The sequence below is a fragment of the Trachurus japonicus genome, chromosome 1 (genome assembly GCF_045865225.1).
Source record: "Trachurus japonicus isolate A0001 chromosome 1, Traja_1.0".
Lineage (NCBI taxonomy): Eukaryota > Metazoa > Chordata > Actinopteri > Carangiformes > Carangidae > Trachurus > Trachurus japonicus.
Genome location: NC_140907.1, coordinates 37250416 through 37269428, shown reverse-complemented (window position 1 = coordinate 37269428; position 19013 = coordinate 37250416). Strand labels below are relative to the sequence as shown.

The 19013-nt window shown below is 42.9% G+C and overlaps 1 protein-coding gene across 1 annotated transcript in view; it reads left to right on the top strand.

Moving 5' to 3' along the window:
• LOC146992506 (phosphofurin acidic cluster sorting protein 1-like) overlaps positions 1-18260 on the top strand; it is a 28110-nt gene extending 9850 nt beyond the window's left edge. The window contains exons 7-24 of the mRNA XM_085787100.1: positions 218-301; positions 400-459; positions 3707-3861; positions 3938-4031; positions 6068-6127; positions 6940-7028; positions 7145-7277; positions 8308-8412; positions 8520-8620; positions 10231-10385; positions 11018-11128; positions 14477-14579; positions 14927-14969; positions 15230-15275; positions 15814-15907; positions 16018-16244; positions 16346-16456; positions 18100-18260. Coding sequence (XP_085643226.1) covers positions 218-301; positions 400-459; positions 3707-3861; positions 3938-4031; positions 6068-6127; positions 6940-7028; positions 7145-7277; positions 8308-8412; positions 8520-8620; positions 10231-10385; positions 11018-11128; positions 14477-14579; positions 14927-14969; positions 15230-15275; positions 15814-15907; positions 16018-16244; positions 16346-16456; positions 18100-18212 — 1884 coding nt within the window. The 3' untranslated portion in view covers positions 18213-18260. The remainder of the gene's footprint in view (positions 1-217; positions 302-399; positions 460-3706; positions 3862-3937; positions 4032-6067; positions 6128-6939; positions 7029-7144; positions 7278-8307; positions 8413-8519; positions 8621-10230; positions 10386-11017; positions 11129-14476; positions 14580-14926; positions 14970-15229; positions 15276-15813; positions 15908-16017; positions 16245-16345; positions 16457-18099) is intronic.
• The last annotated feature ends 753 nt before the right edge of the window (positions 18261-19013 follow it).

The window sequence follows — 19013 nt, the reverse complement described above, 5'->3', positions numbered from 1 at the left end:
TATAGACAAATACTGCTGCGCGGACCCCCCCCCGTAACTCAGATAGATAATGAGTGAAATTAGAAATTTGGTTGAACTATCCCTTTAATAAGAACCTTCATCAACACGTGTGTTAACGTCCTGTTGACACGTGACACATGTGTGTGTTGCTGCGCTACAAGCTAACAACATGTGGTCATGTGATGCGGGTCAGTGAACGCCTCGTGTTGTGTTTCAGGACATGTACGACGACGACGACGACGTCCAGGGGAAGACGAAGAAGTCGCACAGCAAAATGATTCGAACGTCCGCCCTGATCCAGGTACTGTACACACACACACACACACACACACACACTGTGGGAGTGTGTGTGCTGCTGACTGGTCCCTGAACGCATCTTCTTGTCTTTGTGTCGTTCAGCAGCCAAACTTCAAACAGAAGTTTGTGGCTCTGCTGAGAAGATTCAAGGTGACTGACGAGGTTAGTAACAACACAACAACAACAACAACTAGAAAATTTCCTCTGGGAAATTTTGATAGGACCACGGGGGGCTACTGCCGGGCACCATCTCTGTCAACATGGGAATCAAACCCACGACCTTAAAGGGATAGTTCAACATTTTGGCAAATTGGCCCATTGCCATAATCGCTATAGTCATAGCAGTAGGTTCATTACCTTTAATTGTAGGTGTAAGCTATTTTCAGTACGGCGGAGCGCAGCAGCTGGCTGCTCAGAGCTACGCTATGGAGGCTAACGGAATTTCTTGGTTTCCCTCATTAAAAAATTCAACATCCCAAAACTCCACAGCGCTTTTGTAGACAAGTTGTGACCTGCACAACCACCACGCTATGAGATAATGACGGAACGATACGAAACGGAGCCGTTTTCGAGGTAAATTCATACAAAACCGCTGATGCGCGTTTCGTATCGTTCCGTCATTATCTCATAGCGTGGTGGTTGTGCAGGTCACAACTTGTCTACAAAAGCGCTGTGGAGTTTTGGGATGTTGAATTTGATGAGTTTAATGAGGGAAACCAAGAAATTCCGTTAGCCTCCATAGTGTAGCTCTGAGCAGCCAGCTGCTGCGCTCCGCCGTACTGAAAATAGCTTACACCTACAATTAAAGGTAATGAACCTACTGCTATGACTATAGCGATTATGGCAATGGGCCAATTTGCCAAAATGTTGAACTATCCCTTTAATGTAAAGACAGAGCTGATCAAACAGACACATGATCATCTTTCTATAAGCACTGATATGGAGGAGCTGTAACCACAGTCAGTCACCTGTGTGTTTATAAACATTGAACGAGCACCAGGTGGATTGTTTATAAACCTTAATGAGCTCTGACCTGAGGCTCAGAGGTTACCACAGCAACTTGAGGCGGTTGCCAATGACGACAGAGGCTCCCCAGGCTGAGACAGACAGAAACGTGGAGAAAAAGAGCGATTTTCTGCCTCTGCACTGGTCTCACATTTGGGCTTACTGTGACAAAACGGTAGCTCCTATCAGAAAAAAACACAGACCATCATCACTGTAAGGACTTCTTGAACAATTTGGTGTGATTTTGGTGTTTCTACAGTAAATATTTTGCAGAAATGTGCGAGTTTAAAACAGAGGTCCGTTCTGCTTCTCTCTGAAAATCTTTGTTTTGGAGTCAATGAGGAGCAGAGACAGACGTGGCCGCACTTAGAGGCTGATAATTCAAATTCTGTAAGTCTCTCTGATATTTTGAGCACATTGTGAGAGACAGAACAAGTTTGTCTACAAATTTGGAAAAAATCATGTGTGTAGAGTGTAAATTGTGGCTGGGAGGAGTGTGGAAAGAGAAAAAATCTGGAATTTTTTTGGGCTGTCTCCCACTCTAACCAATGATGTCACGCACTCTGAACATTTTAAAAGAATAAAAAGTAAATGCACCCAATTATAGCCAATAGGCTAATTTCCGTTGGCAGTCCCCCTGCCTGATGGAGCATGGCAATGAAACATAAAACAAAGGTATATAAAAAGTTACATTAAGACACATTAAGACAAATAACACAAATCACTACACAACAATACACCTTAACCCCCACCCCTCCCACCCACACGCACGTACGCACATATAACACATTACAGATACGTAAGGGATAATGTATAGTTCGGAGGTTGTTATGGAGAAATAAACCCCGACAGGTTGTATGGAACCCCGACGCGAAGCGGAGGGGTTTCATTCAACATGAAGGGGTTTATTTCTCCATAACAACCGACCAACTATACATTATCCCGCTTATTACACGGTTTACGAGTGAAATAATTAATTTGAAACATAATGTTGATCAAAATACGACTTTCATCGATTTAAAATTGCATTTAGCGAATCTGCAAGACCGGTCACTTCCGCTGTTTTGCCGAGCCTCCTCCCGTTCGTGCATTTGAAGCCTTTGATAATCAATCAGTGGATCGATGGATTACCATACACGTGTTACGATGTGTGTATTGTGTGTAGTCGTATCTGTCATAAACAAGAGATTAACTTTACTGTTTACGGGGTGCGTTTGTGTCGCGGAGCCGCGGTGCCAGCTGCACCGAGACGAGAGGAGAGCTGACACCGGGTCAGAGGCTCTGATCAGCAGGTTTGGTTTCCAGCAGCGATGTGGAAAGAGCCTCCACTCTCCTTGTAACAAGTTACCAGTCATTTATCTAACATCACTATTAGTCCGACGCTGTTTAATGACGGTAAAAATGAAACACAAGGTAAATATCCTGCATAGTTTCTCTTTTCTGTGCTGCGCTGATCAGAGCGGCGTCCCTAGCAACGGTCTGTTATACATGACGACGGTCCGTTATACAGAAATAACAGACCGTAGAACGCAGCGCTGGACCAATCAGAGAGCAGCATTCAATAGAGCCGTGTAATAAAAATATATATTAACAGGTATCAGTACACAGTACCACAGTATCAGTACATTAAAAGTGATCACATGCCTGGTTGGCTCTAAGCCATACCTTCAGGCGGCCCTTAAAAGTAGACAGAGAAGGGCACTCCTTTATGGGTAAAGGTAGTGTGTTCCAGACTGTAGCTCCCTTCGTAGACAGGGCATTTCGACCGAAAGAGGTCTTCCTGTACGGAACCACACGGTCCCTGTTAGTGATTGACCTGGTGGTCCTTGTTATCATGGTCATTGATCAGGGATTGATCAAAAACTATATGACCTATCGAAACATGGGTGCATACACCAATACACAAGACTTGTGTCTACTGTTTAAAGTTTAAATGGAGTCTCTAGGTGAAAGTATGCCTGAGCAATAGACAGCAGTAGGCAGTACGAAAAGGCCAATGATTTGTTTGTTTTTTCACCTCCTCCCATTCATTCTCTATGAGAAATTTTTCGCAGTTTTTCATGACTTACGTCATAATAAAAGTATTAGCACACCGATCCCGATGAAGACGCACGTTTTGATTTATATAATTTGTCATGATAAGTAGCGAATCGAAATTGTGTCCGGAAGAGGAATAATAATATGATGCGATTGCCCCGTGGCCCTAACAAGAACAACACGACGTGGAGGAGAGGAACCACCGACACAAAGAGGAACTCTGGTTTATAAATGTCTCATCTCTTTCATATTAGCGTCACCGCCGGTTTGCTGCAAAATATTCACCGCCAAATATTTTGTAATTTGGTGTCGTTTATTGGTCCCCGGTGTGTAAGGACCGTGAGTTGTGTCCTGGCTGCTCCTGCAGGTTCTGGACTCGGACCCGGTGGGTCGCGGTCAGGAGGTGGAGGAGGAGGACTTGGACCTGCTCTACGACAGTCTGGAGCTCTACAACGCCAGCGACAGCGGCCCCGAGCAGGACGACAACGACAGCGTCCTGAGCACGCCCAAACCCAAGCTCAGGTGAGTCAGTGACAGACTGCACATCCGGAGAGGGGGGCGGGGCTTAACCAGCTGAACGACCTTCTGTTCCCATCAGGCCGTTCTTCGAGGGCGTCTCCCAGTCCAGCTCCCAGACGGAGATCTGCAGCCTCCACAGCCAGAGGAGCCTCCTCCGGGACCAGCCTGCAGCCGTGAGTCACCGCAACGAGCTACAGCAGCACGGTGACCCTCTCAGGCCACCGTACTGCTGCCTGCATGCTTCACTAGGGCTGTAACCAGGGGTGCAGATCCGATGTCATGATTGGAGGGGACACAAAAGTGATTTTTTTTTTTTTTTGCCCGTATGCAACTCATACCATGCCGCCATAAATCACAACTCTGCAGAGTCTCAGCATATCATTCAAAAAGTCCTGCACAGGGAATCATTTATTGTGCTTTCCTTTCTTGTTTATTTGTCCTAAACAGCCAACAGCACGTATCACTGTTGTTATATTAGTAAATTTTAATTTAAAGGGTCTCGGACATGTAATGTCTAGGCTACTCACGTTCTTATCTTTCGCCTCCCTCCGACCTTCCCAGATCCCAAATTCTTCTCACCATCTTCCTTTTCTCCCAGTGTATGGAACTTTATGCATGATTAATTGATATGGATGGATATCAAAATATGAAGCCCTAAGATTGAGGGGGTTGTTTTTTTAAAGCCTGCTGATGTCATCAGTGTCTGTGTAAGAAACTACCCATTCATTTGCATCATAGTGGAGGAGACCAGAGATGGGATGTGGAGTCAGAAATGTTTTTGTCAAACATTATTTGTTCCACCATTTCTATAGTTTCTTTTTAGATGTGAAGAATGTGAAGTCTGAAAATACATTTGCTAAATTTTGAATAGTTTGGAGTATTTTTATTGGGGAGGACAATTCATGTTTTTCAGAAATTGGGGGGGACATGGATCTGCACCCATGGGTGTAACCATACATGTATTTGTATTGAACCGTTTCAGTACGGGACGTTCGGTTCGGTACAGGGCTGTGCACGGGTGAGTTCAGCAGCTACGCGTGCTAATGAGAAAACAGCTTGAAGATGCTAAAATCTCCTGCTTGTGGGTCTGTGTGTGTGCTGTGTTGCGCACGGGCTTCAGCACCTGTGGCTGCACGTCACTGCTGTGTTGACACTACGCACCGTGCCGTCGTCACATGATGATGCGCTTTATTTGCGGCAGAGCGGGCGCATCATCAGGCGGCCGATTTGCCCACATTGCCCAATGGCTTGAACTGTTACTGCTGCACTTTACACGGGGAAAAGTTTTGTTCATCTGTGCCAACAAGCTGTGAGAAATTTCTTTCTCATAATATTTTGTATATTTTAGTTTATTTGAGAATATTGTATTTATTGGAAAGCTTATTTTATATATAGGCCTATAGCCTTTTGTTTGTTTGAGAATAATGTATTTAATGTGTTACTAGGCAGCACTTTACAACAGTATTATATATATATTTTTACTTTATTGCCTTTATGTACATTAACAGGCAATTAACATCACAAAGGAAAACTAATCAAAACATCTTGAGATTGGACCTCATCTGTCACACAAATAGCACTGTAAAGGGTATTGCACATATTTTATCTGGTTCTATATTCCAAAAGAAGGGGTATTTAAGATAATAATAGTGTATGAGAGTCTTAAGCGATATAATCGGTAACTGGGGTCCACCTTCTCATAAAAACAGGTACTTTTAGCTGTAATTGGGCAGTCATTCCATCATGTAGACATGTTTTACTTTCTGTAACCACTGAGTGATCATGGGGGGGTCAGTCTTCATCCAGTTTATAGTAATAATTTTTCTTGCAATCATCAACAAAATGTGTAATATATAACATTGTTCTGTGGTAAATAGGTGGTCAGGAAACACATCTAATAAAAATAACAAAGAGTCCATTGGAAGTTCCACTGCCAAAATATTTTCCAGGTCTTCTTTGACATTATTTATATATATATATTTTATGTGTTTTTATGTGTTATGTATAATGTTATAATTACAGTTGACTGTTCCTAATCAACAACAAGCAAATTTAGGTTTTGCATTTTGTTCCCATACTGTACCGAAAATGAACCGAACCGTGACCTCAAAACCGAGGTATTATATTATCATCTTTGTGTATCGTTACACCACTATGCTTCACTCTCTGCTGCCTCCTGCTGGTCACTCTGACTCTCTGTGTTCACCAGGACAAACAGCTGCTGCCTGACGGAGCTCAGGAGGCCAGAGGAGAGGAGGCCGGGCCCAGGGTGAGGATGACCACACACACAGACACACACACGTACAGACACACTGACTATGTTTCCATCCACTTGTCGATCGAATTATCTGAAAAATGTGAATTAAAAAAAAAAGTGAATAATGTCGATTCCAGTGCGTTTCCATCTCAGACCTTTGAATTGGATAAAAAGTTGTGTGTAATAACGTCATGAGCTGTTCTGTGATCATGTTGCTGTATCTGATTGTTTTCTTGTAATTTAAGGTGTTTTTCCATTCATTTTTGTACTAAATCATAAAACAGAAGGACGTCGTCCATCCTCCATCTGTAACCGACTGTCTGAGCTGCTGGAGTCGTTGCCTGGAAACCGCTGAGCCACACGCACGCTATTGTATTATTATTATATTAGGTTATATAGACTATAGGCTGGTGATTATAATGCAGATAGATGCAGATGTGTCATTCAGATTCAACTGTTCACATGAAGCCAGTCTGTCCTGTTCATCTGCATCTGTCTGTGTTTACTCCACCGTGTCTCTAACAGCTGGAACACGGAGAGGAATCAACATTATAAACATGATGCAACTTGCAACATTTATCAGACAAACAACTGTTTCCATCAGAATCTGTTGCGTTAACTTTGTATCGATCAAGAGAAAATCTGATGAGATCGACCGTTTTAACTTTTTATACGCTACGTTTAATCTAATGTTACTGTTTCCATGAGGACGTTTTAATTTAATGTTGCTTATATAGATAAAATAATAAAAACATGTGGATGGGAACATGGTAACACACACACACACACACGTTTCCTGCAGCGTGCTCTACTTGTGTCCACAGGAAGCTGAGGATGACGTTGCCATGGGAACAGACACGGGTCCAGCTGCCAAACTCTGTAAAACTGAGTCTCAAACACAAATGTCACCAAGGTACACACACACACACACACACACACACACACACACACACACACACACACACACACACACACACACACACACGTACAGACACACACACACACACCCTGATGTGACCCTCTGTGCAGTAAAACAGGAAGTCAGGTGTGTCGCCACCTGAGGAGCGTCTCCCTGAAGGACAGACAGAACTCCAGGGGGACGGACAGAACCAGCAGCCTGGACAGTGAGACCTCGCTGGACTACAGGATGCCCCCCCCACAGGTGAGACACAGGACCCCCCCCCCACAGGTGAGTCAGAGGTCAGAGGTCAGAGTCAGCTGGTCTCAGGTCAGTGATGCTGCTGTTACTCTGTTTCACCACCAGGTGTTGCTGTCTGAGGAGGAACAACAAGAGGGTGCTGGGTCAGGAAGGAGGGAGGGGGGGTGGGGGCTTGGGGGGTTAGCTGTAACACTAATCGCTCCTAATCAATAGCCTAACACGTGTGTTTACCTTTAGTTTATGTGTTGAAACCAACACCAACCATCTGTTCCACAGAGACTGATTCTTTATTTTGACTTGACTACAGGCGGCTTAGAGCGTCTTTCTGTCCTTTAGTTTCCTTTAGTTGGGTCCTTTAGTTCCTTCATTTAGTTCCTTTAGTTGGGTCCTTTAGTTGGGTCCTTTAGTTCCTTCATTTGGGTCCTTTAGTTCCCTTCAGTTGGGTCCTTTAGTTCCTTCATTTGAGTCCTTTAGTTCCCTTCATTTGGGTCCTTTAGTTCCCTTCAGTTGGGTCCTTTAGTTCCCTTCAGTTGGGTCTTTTAGTTCCTTCATTTGGGTCCTTTAGTTTCTTCAGTTGGGCCCTTTAGTTCCTTCACTTGGGTCTTTAGTTCCTTCAGTTGGGTCCTTTAGTTCCTTCACTTGGGTCTTTAGTTCCTTCAGTAGGGTCCTTTAGTTTGCTTCAGTTGGGTCCTTTAGTTCCTTCAGTTGGGTTCTTTAGTCCCTTCAGTTTGGCCCTTTAGTTCCCTTCAGTTGGGTCCTTTAGTTCCCTTCACTTGGGTCCTTTACTTCCCTTCAGTTGGGTCTTAAATTCCTTCATTTGGGTCCTTTAGTTGGGTCCTTTAGTTCCCTTCAGTTTGGTCCTTTAGTTCCCTTGATTTGGGTCCTTTAGTTCCCTTTAGTTGGGTCCTTTAGTTCTTTCATTTGGGTCCTTTAGTTCCCTTCAGTTGGGTCTTTTAGTTTCCTGTAGTTGGGTCCTTTAGTTCTGGTTCTGGTTCAGGTTCTGGTTCTGGTCTGATGTGTGTGTGGTTTCCAGGTGGCCAGGAAGTCGGTGTTGGATCAGCTGAACCACATCCTGTTCTCTGAAGACCAGATCCCAGAGTCCATCATCCTGATCAACACCACGGACTGGCAGGGACAGGTCAGTCTCCGCACCACCTCAGCCCGCCATCAATAACCCGATCAATACCCTGATCAATACCCTGATAGATAACCTGATCAATAACCTGATCAATAACCCCCCTCCAGTACCTGTCGGAGCTGCTCTTCGATCAGCCAATCGTCTGCACCGTCTCGGCGGCCGACGTCCAGGCCGCCTTCAGCGCCGTAATCGGCCGCATCCAGAGATTGTAAGAATCATCTGATCGGTGCTTTGGCTCGTCAATAGGACGAATCTCCTTGTTGTTTACAACTACTTCCTGGTAGAAAACCAGCATGAGAACAATAGTGACGGACGAGAGTTTCACTAGATATAAAATATTTCACGTCACTATATCGCCGTTTAGACTAATCTGATGTTTGTAAAGTCTATAAAACCAATGATTGGACAAACATTACTAGCCTATTTATGTGTGCATATTTTTGTAATTAGTCATGGTTATCATAGATTAGCCGGGCTAACGGTTAGCTACCTGTTTAACTTAAATAACTCAGTGACTCAATAAACGGTCCATGAAAAAATATTTTCTCCAGCGGATATCTGAGTTCCAACATGACTGAGCTAACTGGAGTAGTTTCATGTCGTGTCCCACAACGGGAGGGTTTTAACAGCTGACGTCCTGCTGTTAGCTTAGCTACCGTTAGCTTAGCTACCGTTAGCTGTCCCTGTCAGCTGAGCCACTGATGCTTTCTAGACACTGTGGCTGTGTTCGAAATCATCCACTCACTCACTCACTCCCTATCCACTACATCATATGATATAGTGCACTACATCATGTACACGATGTAGGGAATGACGGGAGGAGAATTCAGACACTAGACGGTAATTTTCTGGACGTGGTTGCGTCAGCTGATGCGCCAGGTGTTAGCGTGACAGAAGCAGACGCGCCGAGAATCATGTAAACAAACCATGGATGTATGAAACAAACCGGACACATAAAAAATAAAATAAGAAAAACCGGACACTTGCGGGAACATTTTAGGATGTGATTATGTGTGGTTGTGTTACTCGGACAATAAACTGTTGAAATATCGGAAGTTTGGTTTGGTAAACTGCTGTTGTGTGTCCCGGGTGAGCCGTTAGCGGCTCTGTGGCTATTAGCTTAGCTCGTCAGATCGCATTTAATACATATTTTACTACAGTTTCTTAATTAGATTGATTTAATGCTGCCTGTTAATGTTCAGATGCTGCTGCCCAACTCCTGCTCCTCAGACGAGGCAAACGGAGCGAAGGCAAATATGTCTGAGGAGTTTTTTTGGTAAATTGCCTAAATAAATCGTAGCTAACATGCTAATTAGCTTCCTCTTCTTCTCTGGCAAAACACGACCGCATTGCATTGTGGGATACGGGAGTATAGTGTACATCGCTTGTTCACTCAATTTCGCGGTGCATTGTGGGTGTTTTGTCATCCACTACATAGTGGATGAAATTAATCGCGGAGAATTCGAACAACACTACAAAATGGCGAACACACTATTTGCACTACATCCGTGATAGGGGGAGATTTCGAACACAGCCTGTGATTCCCCCAAACTGAATAAATACAACACATGCAACACAAAACACACACACAGAAATAGTAATGTTTCTTCAATCATTTCAGATTTGTCTAAACGGTGATAGGGCGTGAAAAATATGATATATAGCCTAGCTAAACTCTCGTTCTTTACTATTGATCTCATTCAAATTACGTGCTGGTTTTCTACCCGGAAGTAGAATGTAAACAACAAGGAGATTCGGTCTATAATCATTGATTGATTGATTGATTGATTGATTGATTGATGCTCCTGTGTGCTGCAGCTGTAACTGTAACTCCCAGACTCCGCCCACGGTGAAGGTGGCGGTCGGCGGCGACCAGAGCTACCTCAGCACCGTGCTCTGCTGCTTCGTGGAGCAGCTCGCCAGCAAGACGCCTGATTGGCTCAGCTACGTCCGCTTCCTCATCCTGCCCCTCGGTACGCCCGCCCCCCCCCCATGACCTCTGACCCCTCAACCAGCTCCTCATTAAAGGGATAGTTCACTCAAAATTGAAATTTCACTCATTATCTCCTCCCCCTCATGTGGACTAAGGGCTGGGAGAAGTTTCAGAGTCCTCCGTGGCTTCTCTGAGTTACAGCGGGGCTCCGTGCAGCACTGCATGTCCATATGATGGTTGCAAATGGATACCAAAATCTTGCGAGATTACTGACGCCGGCGTAAGATCGTGCAAGATTTGGACGGACCAGGAAGAGGAGCTTCCGCTACAAACAAGCTTGAAATACAGACTTATTTAATTTTTTTCGGGACAATTTCGCATTTCGGGGCTTCAATACAAGAGGGACATTACATAGGAGCAGCATGGAGGTATTTGGATGTTTTTTGGTGTGTCTTTTTGTTACGAAGACAGTTGGTATCCATTTGCAACTGTTATATGGACATGCACTGCTACGCCGAGACCCCCTGTAACTCAGAGAAGCCACGGAGGACTCTGAAACTTCTCCCAGCCCTTAGTCCACATGAGGGGGAGGAGATAATGAGTGCAATTTGAATTTTGGGTGAACTATTCTTTTAACCTTCCCATGATGCTCTCTGTCTCCCCCCTCCCCAGGTGCCCACCCCCTCGCCAAGCACCTGTCCTCGCTGGACGCCAAGTTCAGCAGCTTGTTCATGGACGCCGGCTGGAGGGAGCTGTTCTCCCGCCTGGAGCCGCCGCCCCTCGGTACGAGACCTCTGACCTCTAATAAAACCTCACAGTAGAATTAAACCATGATATTCTAACGCAGCTGTTGGACCTTAAAGGGACTGTCCAACATTTAGGCCTAGTCCACACGAACACGGGTATTTTTGAAACCGAACTTTTCTGGACCCCGGTTAAAAAAAAATTCGCGTCCACACCACCGGTGTGATAAAAAATAACTCCGTCCACATGAAACCGCAAATCCGTCTTCATGTGCATTCCAAAGCAGTAGGTGGGTGATATCACTCCTAACAGGAAAGCAGCTATAACCTGTACAGAGAGAGTGGAGGCTCAAACAGCTCAAACTGACCGGCACCGCGAGTCCGCGCTACTAACACACCCCGCCCGTAATCTCTTGTTTATGACAGATACGAAAATACACAAATACACACATCGCAACGATAATCCATCGATCCACTGATTGATTCTGAAAGGCTTCATTTAAAACAAATGTACAGGACGGAAGGAAGCAACACAGTGGGGAAGTGAGGTCGCAATTTACAATTTGATAAAAGCCTATTTTAGCCATATCAGCATGGTGGGGTCCGCCCGCTATTCCGACATGTCTCTATTTAGACATCCCGCTATTAGACGACATCCCTCTATCTAGACATGCCGGTAGTCCGACACTTTTTGATACCGCTATTCCGATTTTTTTTTTTTTTTTTTTTTTACAGCTGCGATACCCAGGCGCGTCTCTCTCTCTTTTCTTTTCAGCATGCCTATCACCGGTTTGATGAGGGAGTGATGTTCTTAATTTCAACAACTCAACTATCAAGTCGCAAACAAAACTAACACACATGATAAACAAACAGAACTATGCTGCAGTTTGTTTGTCAAGTTAACCTGTCACCTTCAGCACCACGGACAGGGGAGAGCTGCAGCTGTGAGCGTCTAGGCTCTGGGCTTATGGCCTGGGGCCTCATTTATCAAAACTGTAAACTGCTGCTACTAAATGTTTTGCTTAGGCCTACGGAGAAAAGACACCCAAAATATTTACACCTTTTTCAGATCTATCAAACTGTGCATGCACAACTCTCCGCAATTTCTCTTTGATAAATCAAACTGGATACAAGAATGGTGTGCAGTTGTGCACGTGAACACACCTCCGTCCCGGAATGCCTACACAACCATATATGGTCAGCACGTGCATATTAATTAGCCATGTGCGCTCTGAGGAGCAGCAACAAAGTTATTCTCTCTTCAGCTGACTTCAGTGACAGAATAATAACAGTCTCAGTAGCTGCAGATCAGGGGTGCTGCTGCCGGTGTGTTTTTAAACTTGGAGGGTTTGTTTTTTCTTCTCTCTTATAGGCCTATGTATTTGTGTATGAGAAACAGTGTCTCAGATGAAAAATCAGGACAGGTCTATAACGTAGCCTAATCAATCAATGTCGGAAAAGCGGAATGTTTGAAAAATAGTAAAGTGCCCCTACTCCGACAATGAAAAAAGAATCTCGGAATAGTGGGACGCTTGAAAAATAAAATTAGAAGTCAATGTCGAAATAGCGGCATGTCGGAATAGCAGCATGTAACCACATATGGTGACCACGCGGTTTTGTATTAGTGTCCGCATGTTTAGTGATTATTGATATTCACAGTAGCGTCTGAGTGGTCAGCGCATGGTCAGCGTCGAGAACTTGACGTGCTAGCAACAGTAACTAGGGAGGGCAGGGATTTCTGAAAAATGTCCGGTTTTCCTGTCCACACGTGAAGCTGAAACCGGAGTTTTCGAAAAAGTTCACCCTGGACTCCGGTTACAAAAAACTCCGGTTTCAGGAGCCCAGTTCTGCGGTTACGTGTGGACGAAAGGCCAAACCGTGTAGAGAAACACACGGTTTCAAAAATACCCGGGTTCGTATGGACGGGGCCTTAGTCAGATCCTCCTCTCACCATAACCCCTATCGTCATAGCAGTAGGTTCATCACCTTTAAAGGGATATTTTAAAACTTTTTTATTTTATTTTTTTTTTTACATTTTATAACTTTTTTATCACTCTTTTCTATAATTTTTAAACTTTCTTTTTTGAGAAATTTTACCACTTTTTTTTCTTTTTACATTTTTTAATTTTTTTTAATCACTTTTTTCAGGATTTTTTAAAAACTTTTTTTGAGAAATTTTAGCACTTTTTATTTTATTTTTTTTACATTTTGTAACTTTTGTATCACTTTTTTCGAGAATTTGAAAAACTTTTTTTTGAGAAATTTTACCACTTTTTTTTCTACATTTTGTAACTTTTGTATCACTTTTTTCGAGAATTTTAAAAACTTTTTTTGAGAGATTTTACCACTTTTTTTTCCTTTTTTTTATTTTATTTTTTTTTTACATTTTTTAACTTTTATCACTTTTTTCGAGAATTTTTTAACTTTTAACTTTTTTTTTTGAGAAATTATTAAATTTTACCACTTTTTCCCGAAATTTTTTGTAGTTTTACCACTAGAATTAAACCATAATATTCTAACGCTGCTGTTGGACCTTAAAGGGACAGTTCAACATTTTGGCAAATTCCCCCGTTGCCATAATCCCTATAGTCATAGCAGTAGGTTCGTTACCTTTAATTGTCGGTGCAAGATATTTTTAGAACGGCGGAGCAGAGCCGCGAGCTACTCAGAGCTACACTATGGAGGCTCATTATGGGATTTCTTGGTTTCCCTCATCAAACTCATCAAATACACAATCCAACAACTCCACAACGCTCTGGTGGACAAGTTGTGACCTGCACATTCACCACGCTATGAGATAATAACACAACGTTATGTAATATTATGACACATGAAGCTGAACCAGTGATGGGAAAAACAACATTTAATATAACGGTGTTACTAACGGCGCTACTTTTTTTAGTCATCCTCCGTTACAACGCTGTTATGACAATAAAATGCGCCGTTACTCAGCGTTACTTGACTCAAGAACTCCCGTCAGAAGGTAAAACCCCTGTTAAAGTGTAGTTGTGTAGCCGTTTGTCTGGAACTAACCAACTCACTCAGTATCCCTCCACACAGACAGACTGCGCTGTATCCCTCCGCCTCTTCCACACGCCAGAGGGATACTGAGTGAATTGGTCAGTGCAGTAGTTAGATAAACAGGGGTCAGGGAGGGAAGTCCAAGTCATTTGACATATTTGAGCATTTTATTTTTTAAAAAAGTAAAGCAATAGTTACTTTCCTTGTAATTAATTACTTTTATCGTGTAGGAACTACTTTACTTCTTTTATTTGACTAAATGTTGAACTGTCCCTTTAAGAGAATAAAGTTCTGATTTTAAAGGAGATCTTCATAGATGACATCACCTTCTCATCAACGATGTCGTGTGTGTGTGTGTGATTGACAGATCCTGTCGGCGTGGCAACCCGAGTGTCTCAGTATGTGGGCGGAGCCACGGTCTCTCACCTGTGTCCGATCTCCGAGGCGATGCTCACCTGTAAACACAAGAGGTGCTGACGCTTCCGTTGAAGCTGCTTCAGTATAAAACTGTCTTTTATTCTGAAATCTGCTCTGTTTTTATTGGATCACTTTAGAAAACAGTCGGCCAATCAGAAGAGAGGCTCAGAGCGTCCTCCTCTCTTCTGATTGGCCGACACCGACCTGTTGTTACTAGAGCTCCAGAGAGAAGCTGAGAGATGGAAAACTACACTGAGATGGTTTTTACATATTCTCATGGATCAGCCCTTCAAAATAAAAGACAGGATCAGCCTTTCAAAATAAAAGACAGGAAGAAGAAACTTATTCTCTCCTTCTCTGCCCTTCACCTTTGACCTTAGTGCTGTTTGTTTTTCTGCAGCCCTGACGACGACTCCTGTCAGAAGTTTGTTCCCTTCATCGGGGTAAGACACGCCGTCGCCTGCTGCTGTTGCCATAGTTACAGCAGGATGTGTTCAATAGGCTGAAAGACAGGCCACGCCCCCTCTCTCCACCCTGGATGTAATATGCTAATGATTCGAAAACAAACCATTTACACTGAAGACAGGAAGTTTGAACACATGTAGATTTTATTTTGATAGGACGACAAGAAGTTTTTCTACCTGTAGATTTTATTTTGATAGAAAGACAGGAAGTTTGACCACCTGTGTGTGTGTGTTCTCAGCTGGTGAAGGTCGGCGTGGTGGAGCAGAACTTCCTGTCCACCTCAGGTAAACCTGTCTCACCCATAGATATATATAAGAAGACTAGATGACTCACCCGCAGCTGTTTCCCAAAGACACGGCGTAGCCAGTACGGCGGCCATCTTGGGACGGGCAACTCTCTCCCTCAGAGCATTAAGCCTATGGTGTATATTCTGCTATAACGACCATAACTTACTCAGTTTTTGTCCGATTTCAAAACGGTTTGATTTTTATGAACGTTTATGCAGTTATGATGCAGCATATTTAGAATCACGGATAATTTTTTTTTTTGTAAAAGTAACATTATAGTGACATTATGCAAATAGTTAAAGTAATACCTACATACTGATTTATTTTACACAGAGTTATGAATCGTTTTTTTTAGTGAAGATGACTGGATCACCATCTACTGCACTGTAACTGCAGCCAGAGTCAGAGACAGTTGCCCGTCCTCATATGGCCGACTGTGAGCTACGCCTGCGTGTAGTCCGATCTACCCCCTTGGGTAAACCTGTCTCACCTGTCCTAAGCTCCTCCCCCTCTCACCTGCTGTCTCTCTCCACAGTGGACTCTGATGACATCATCCTGGGGTCTCCCCCCTCCCAGACAGGAGCACCAATCAGCATCACCTCTACCCCCCCTCCCTCCCCCTCCACCAGGTTACTTCCTGTGTTCAGCTCTTTCAAAATAAAATCCCGTTCGTTACCTTGTGCATGAATCCCTGACCTGTGTCTCCTTCCTTCCTTCCTTCCTTCCTGTGTGTGTGCAGCTGCTCGGGGGAGGTGATGGGTCTGCAGGTGGACTACTGGAGCAGCCAGGGGGGAGGAGGAGGAGGAGGAGGGGGAGGAGGAGCAGGAGGAGGAGGAGGAGGAGAGAGGAGGAAGGAGGTGGGGATGAAGAACACGCTGAAGAACAACTTCCGCTGTCTGCAGGTGTCGAGGGTCAGCGGAGGAGAGCTGAGTCTGACGGTGGTGACCAAGGAGAAGAACAAGAAGGGTGAGGAGGAGGGAGGGGGAGGAGGGGGAGGGGGGGGGTGATGGTGATGAAGAAAATGATGATGATGATGATGGTGATGAATGTGTGTGTGTGTGTGTCAGTCATGTTCCTCAGTAAGAAGTCCAAGGAGAAGGAGGCGGAGTCACGGAGTCAGGTGATCGAAGGAATCAGCAGGTTGATCTGTACCTCCAAACACCAGCACACACTGAGAGGTACACACACACACACACACACACACACTGAGAGGTACACACACACACACACACACACACACACACACATGTCCAGAATGAGGGAAAAAAGCCCAGAAGAATCCCATTAGGGGAAAGTTTAGAAAAAGACCCAAACATATCCCATTCATACGCCTATTAATTATTTTTCTCACGTGAATAGGGTCAAATTTTTAACCTTTAGATATCTCCATGAAAATCACTGAGTTGATTATTTACATTAAGACAAACAAAAAATGTATTACAAGTTTTTTTGAAATTCTCTGTTAACATGAGAACATTTGCATAAATTTACATGAATTCCACCGTTTTGACTACATGGGTACATATATATATAAAGATGCTGTGGTGGTACCAGCTTGAAAATTGGAATGAGTTGACTCCATCAGGGTTCATAAAATGACTGGACTAACACACACACACACACACACACACACATGGTCATCTTTATTTTAGTGTGTGGCTCCATTAGAGCTTTAATCAATAAACAGTTGAAGTGAGCTCTCTTTGCTCCTGATGGAAACAACATTTGACTCCCCAGTGAGGGAGGCGACCACACCGTCGTCCTCACTGAGACGACTTCAGTCTTTCTTTACCAAGTTTGGAACAGGAAATAAAAACGCATGGTAATAAGACGCGTGTGTTTCTCGGGCGACGGATCAGAAAAACACATTTGAGAAAAACGGGCTTGATGTTTAAAGCAACAGTTCTCAAAGTGGGGTTCACGGGGGTCCCCACTTCTTTCTTGAAATTTTATCACATTTTTTTAGACATTTTACCAGTTTTTTCAAGAATTTTAAAAACTTTTTCTTCTTTGAGAAATTTAAACTTTTTTTTTTTTTTTTACATTTTTTAAACTTTTTTAATCACTTTTTTCTATAATTTTTTTTGGAGAAATTTTACCACTTTTTTCTTTTCTTTTTTTTTATATTTCTTTTTACATATTTTAACTTTTTTATCACTTTTTTTGAGAATTTTTCAAACTTTTTTTTGGGAGAAATTTTACCACTTTTTAAAAAAATTTTTTTTTACATATTTTAACTTTTTTATCACTTTTTTCAAGAATTTTTGAAACTTTTTTTGATGAATTTTACCACGTTTTTTTAATTTAATTTAATTTAATTTTTTTTTACATTTTTTTTTACTTTTTTATAACTTTTTTCTAGAATTTTTAAACTTTTTTTTTTTAGAGAAATTATTAGATTTTACCACTTTTTCCGCCAAAAAATTGTTGAACTTTTTTTTTTGAGAAATTTTACCACTTTTTTCAGGAATTGTTTTTGAGAATTTTTTCCTTTTTCTAGAAAATGTCCAACTTTTTTTTTTAAAGAAATTGTACCATTTTTTCCAAAAGAAATTTCTCTACAATATTTCCACAAATTGACGCCATTGGCCCTAAATTGAACGTACATTAACTAAAAAAGTAACGTTCTTCATTCTCAGAACAAATATGTTTGTATTTCTGGTGTTTGCTTCGTAATTTTGTCCAATGGGAGTCCGTGGTCTAATTTGTGTCAGTTTAGGGTCCTTGATGTAAAAAAGTTTGAGAACCACTGGTTTAAAAAGCTTTACTGATGATCAGCTGATGACACCTCTCTCTCTCTCTCTCTCTCTCTCTCATTCAGTCTCTATCGATGGGGTCGAGTGGAGCGATGTGAAGTTTTTCCAACTCGCTGCTCAGTGGCCGACTCACGTCAAACACTTTCCTGTCGGGATCTTTGGCTACAACAAACTATGAACACTTCTCTTCCTCCTCCTCCTCCTCCTCCTCCTCCTCCTCCTCCTCCTCCTCCTCTTTTTCCTCTTCCTCTCCTTCTCCCTTTTCCTCTTCCCCTCCTCCTCATCTGAACCTTTTTTTTTTTTTTAACCTTTTTTCACTTTTTCTCTCGTTGTGTTTGAACAGAAAAAACAGTTTTAAACTTTTAATAATTTAAATTGGAATATTTATTACTTAATATAATTCAGGTGTATGTTTGTATGTGTGTGTTTCTGAATGTACTGTATGTGGACCTGTTGTCATAGCAACAAGTCCTTTAAAGGTAGAGTCTGGAGTTTTGTTCGTTGCAGTTTGTAAACTAAACATTCAGACTGGGCCCCTCCTCTCGGGGTCAGCTGTGCAGCCTCCTGCCCCCGACAGCGACAGCAGCAGCAGCAGCAAAGAAAAGGAAATACAGTTTGAGTGAAGCGCTGGAGCGGAGGAGCGATAACCGGTCGTCACCGACAACAGGAGCCTCGAGAATTATGCTGTAACAAGTAGGAGGGCCGTTTTGGTGAGCTAGGAAGTGCTAGTGGCTGATGCTAGCCGCCACAGCTAGTGGAAGTTAGCGTCGAGCTAGCTGTCAACACCATCAGTACTTGAGTAAGAGTACAAATACTACTGGTCAAAATTTACTCCATTACAAGTAAAAGTAGCTCAGTCGACATGTTACTCCAGTAAGAGTAAAAAAGTACTTTCTTTTAAAGGTACTTAAGTATCCAAAAGCACATGCTTTTAAATTTACTTTAAGTGAGAGTAAGAGTAAATTTCTTATTTTTCACA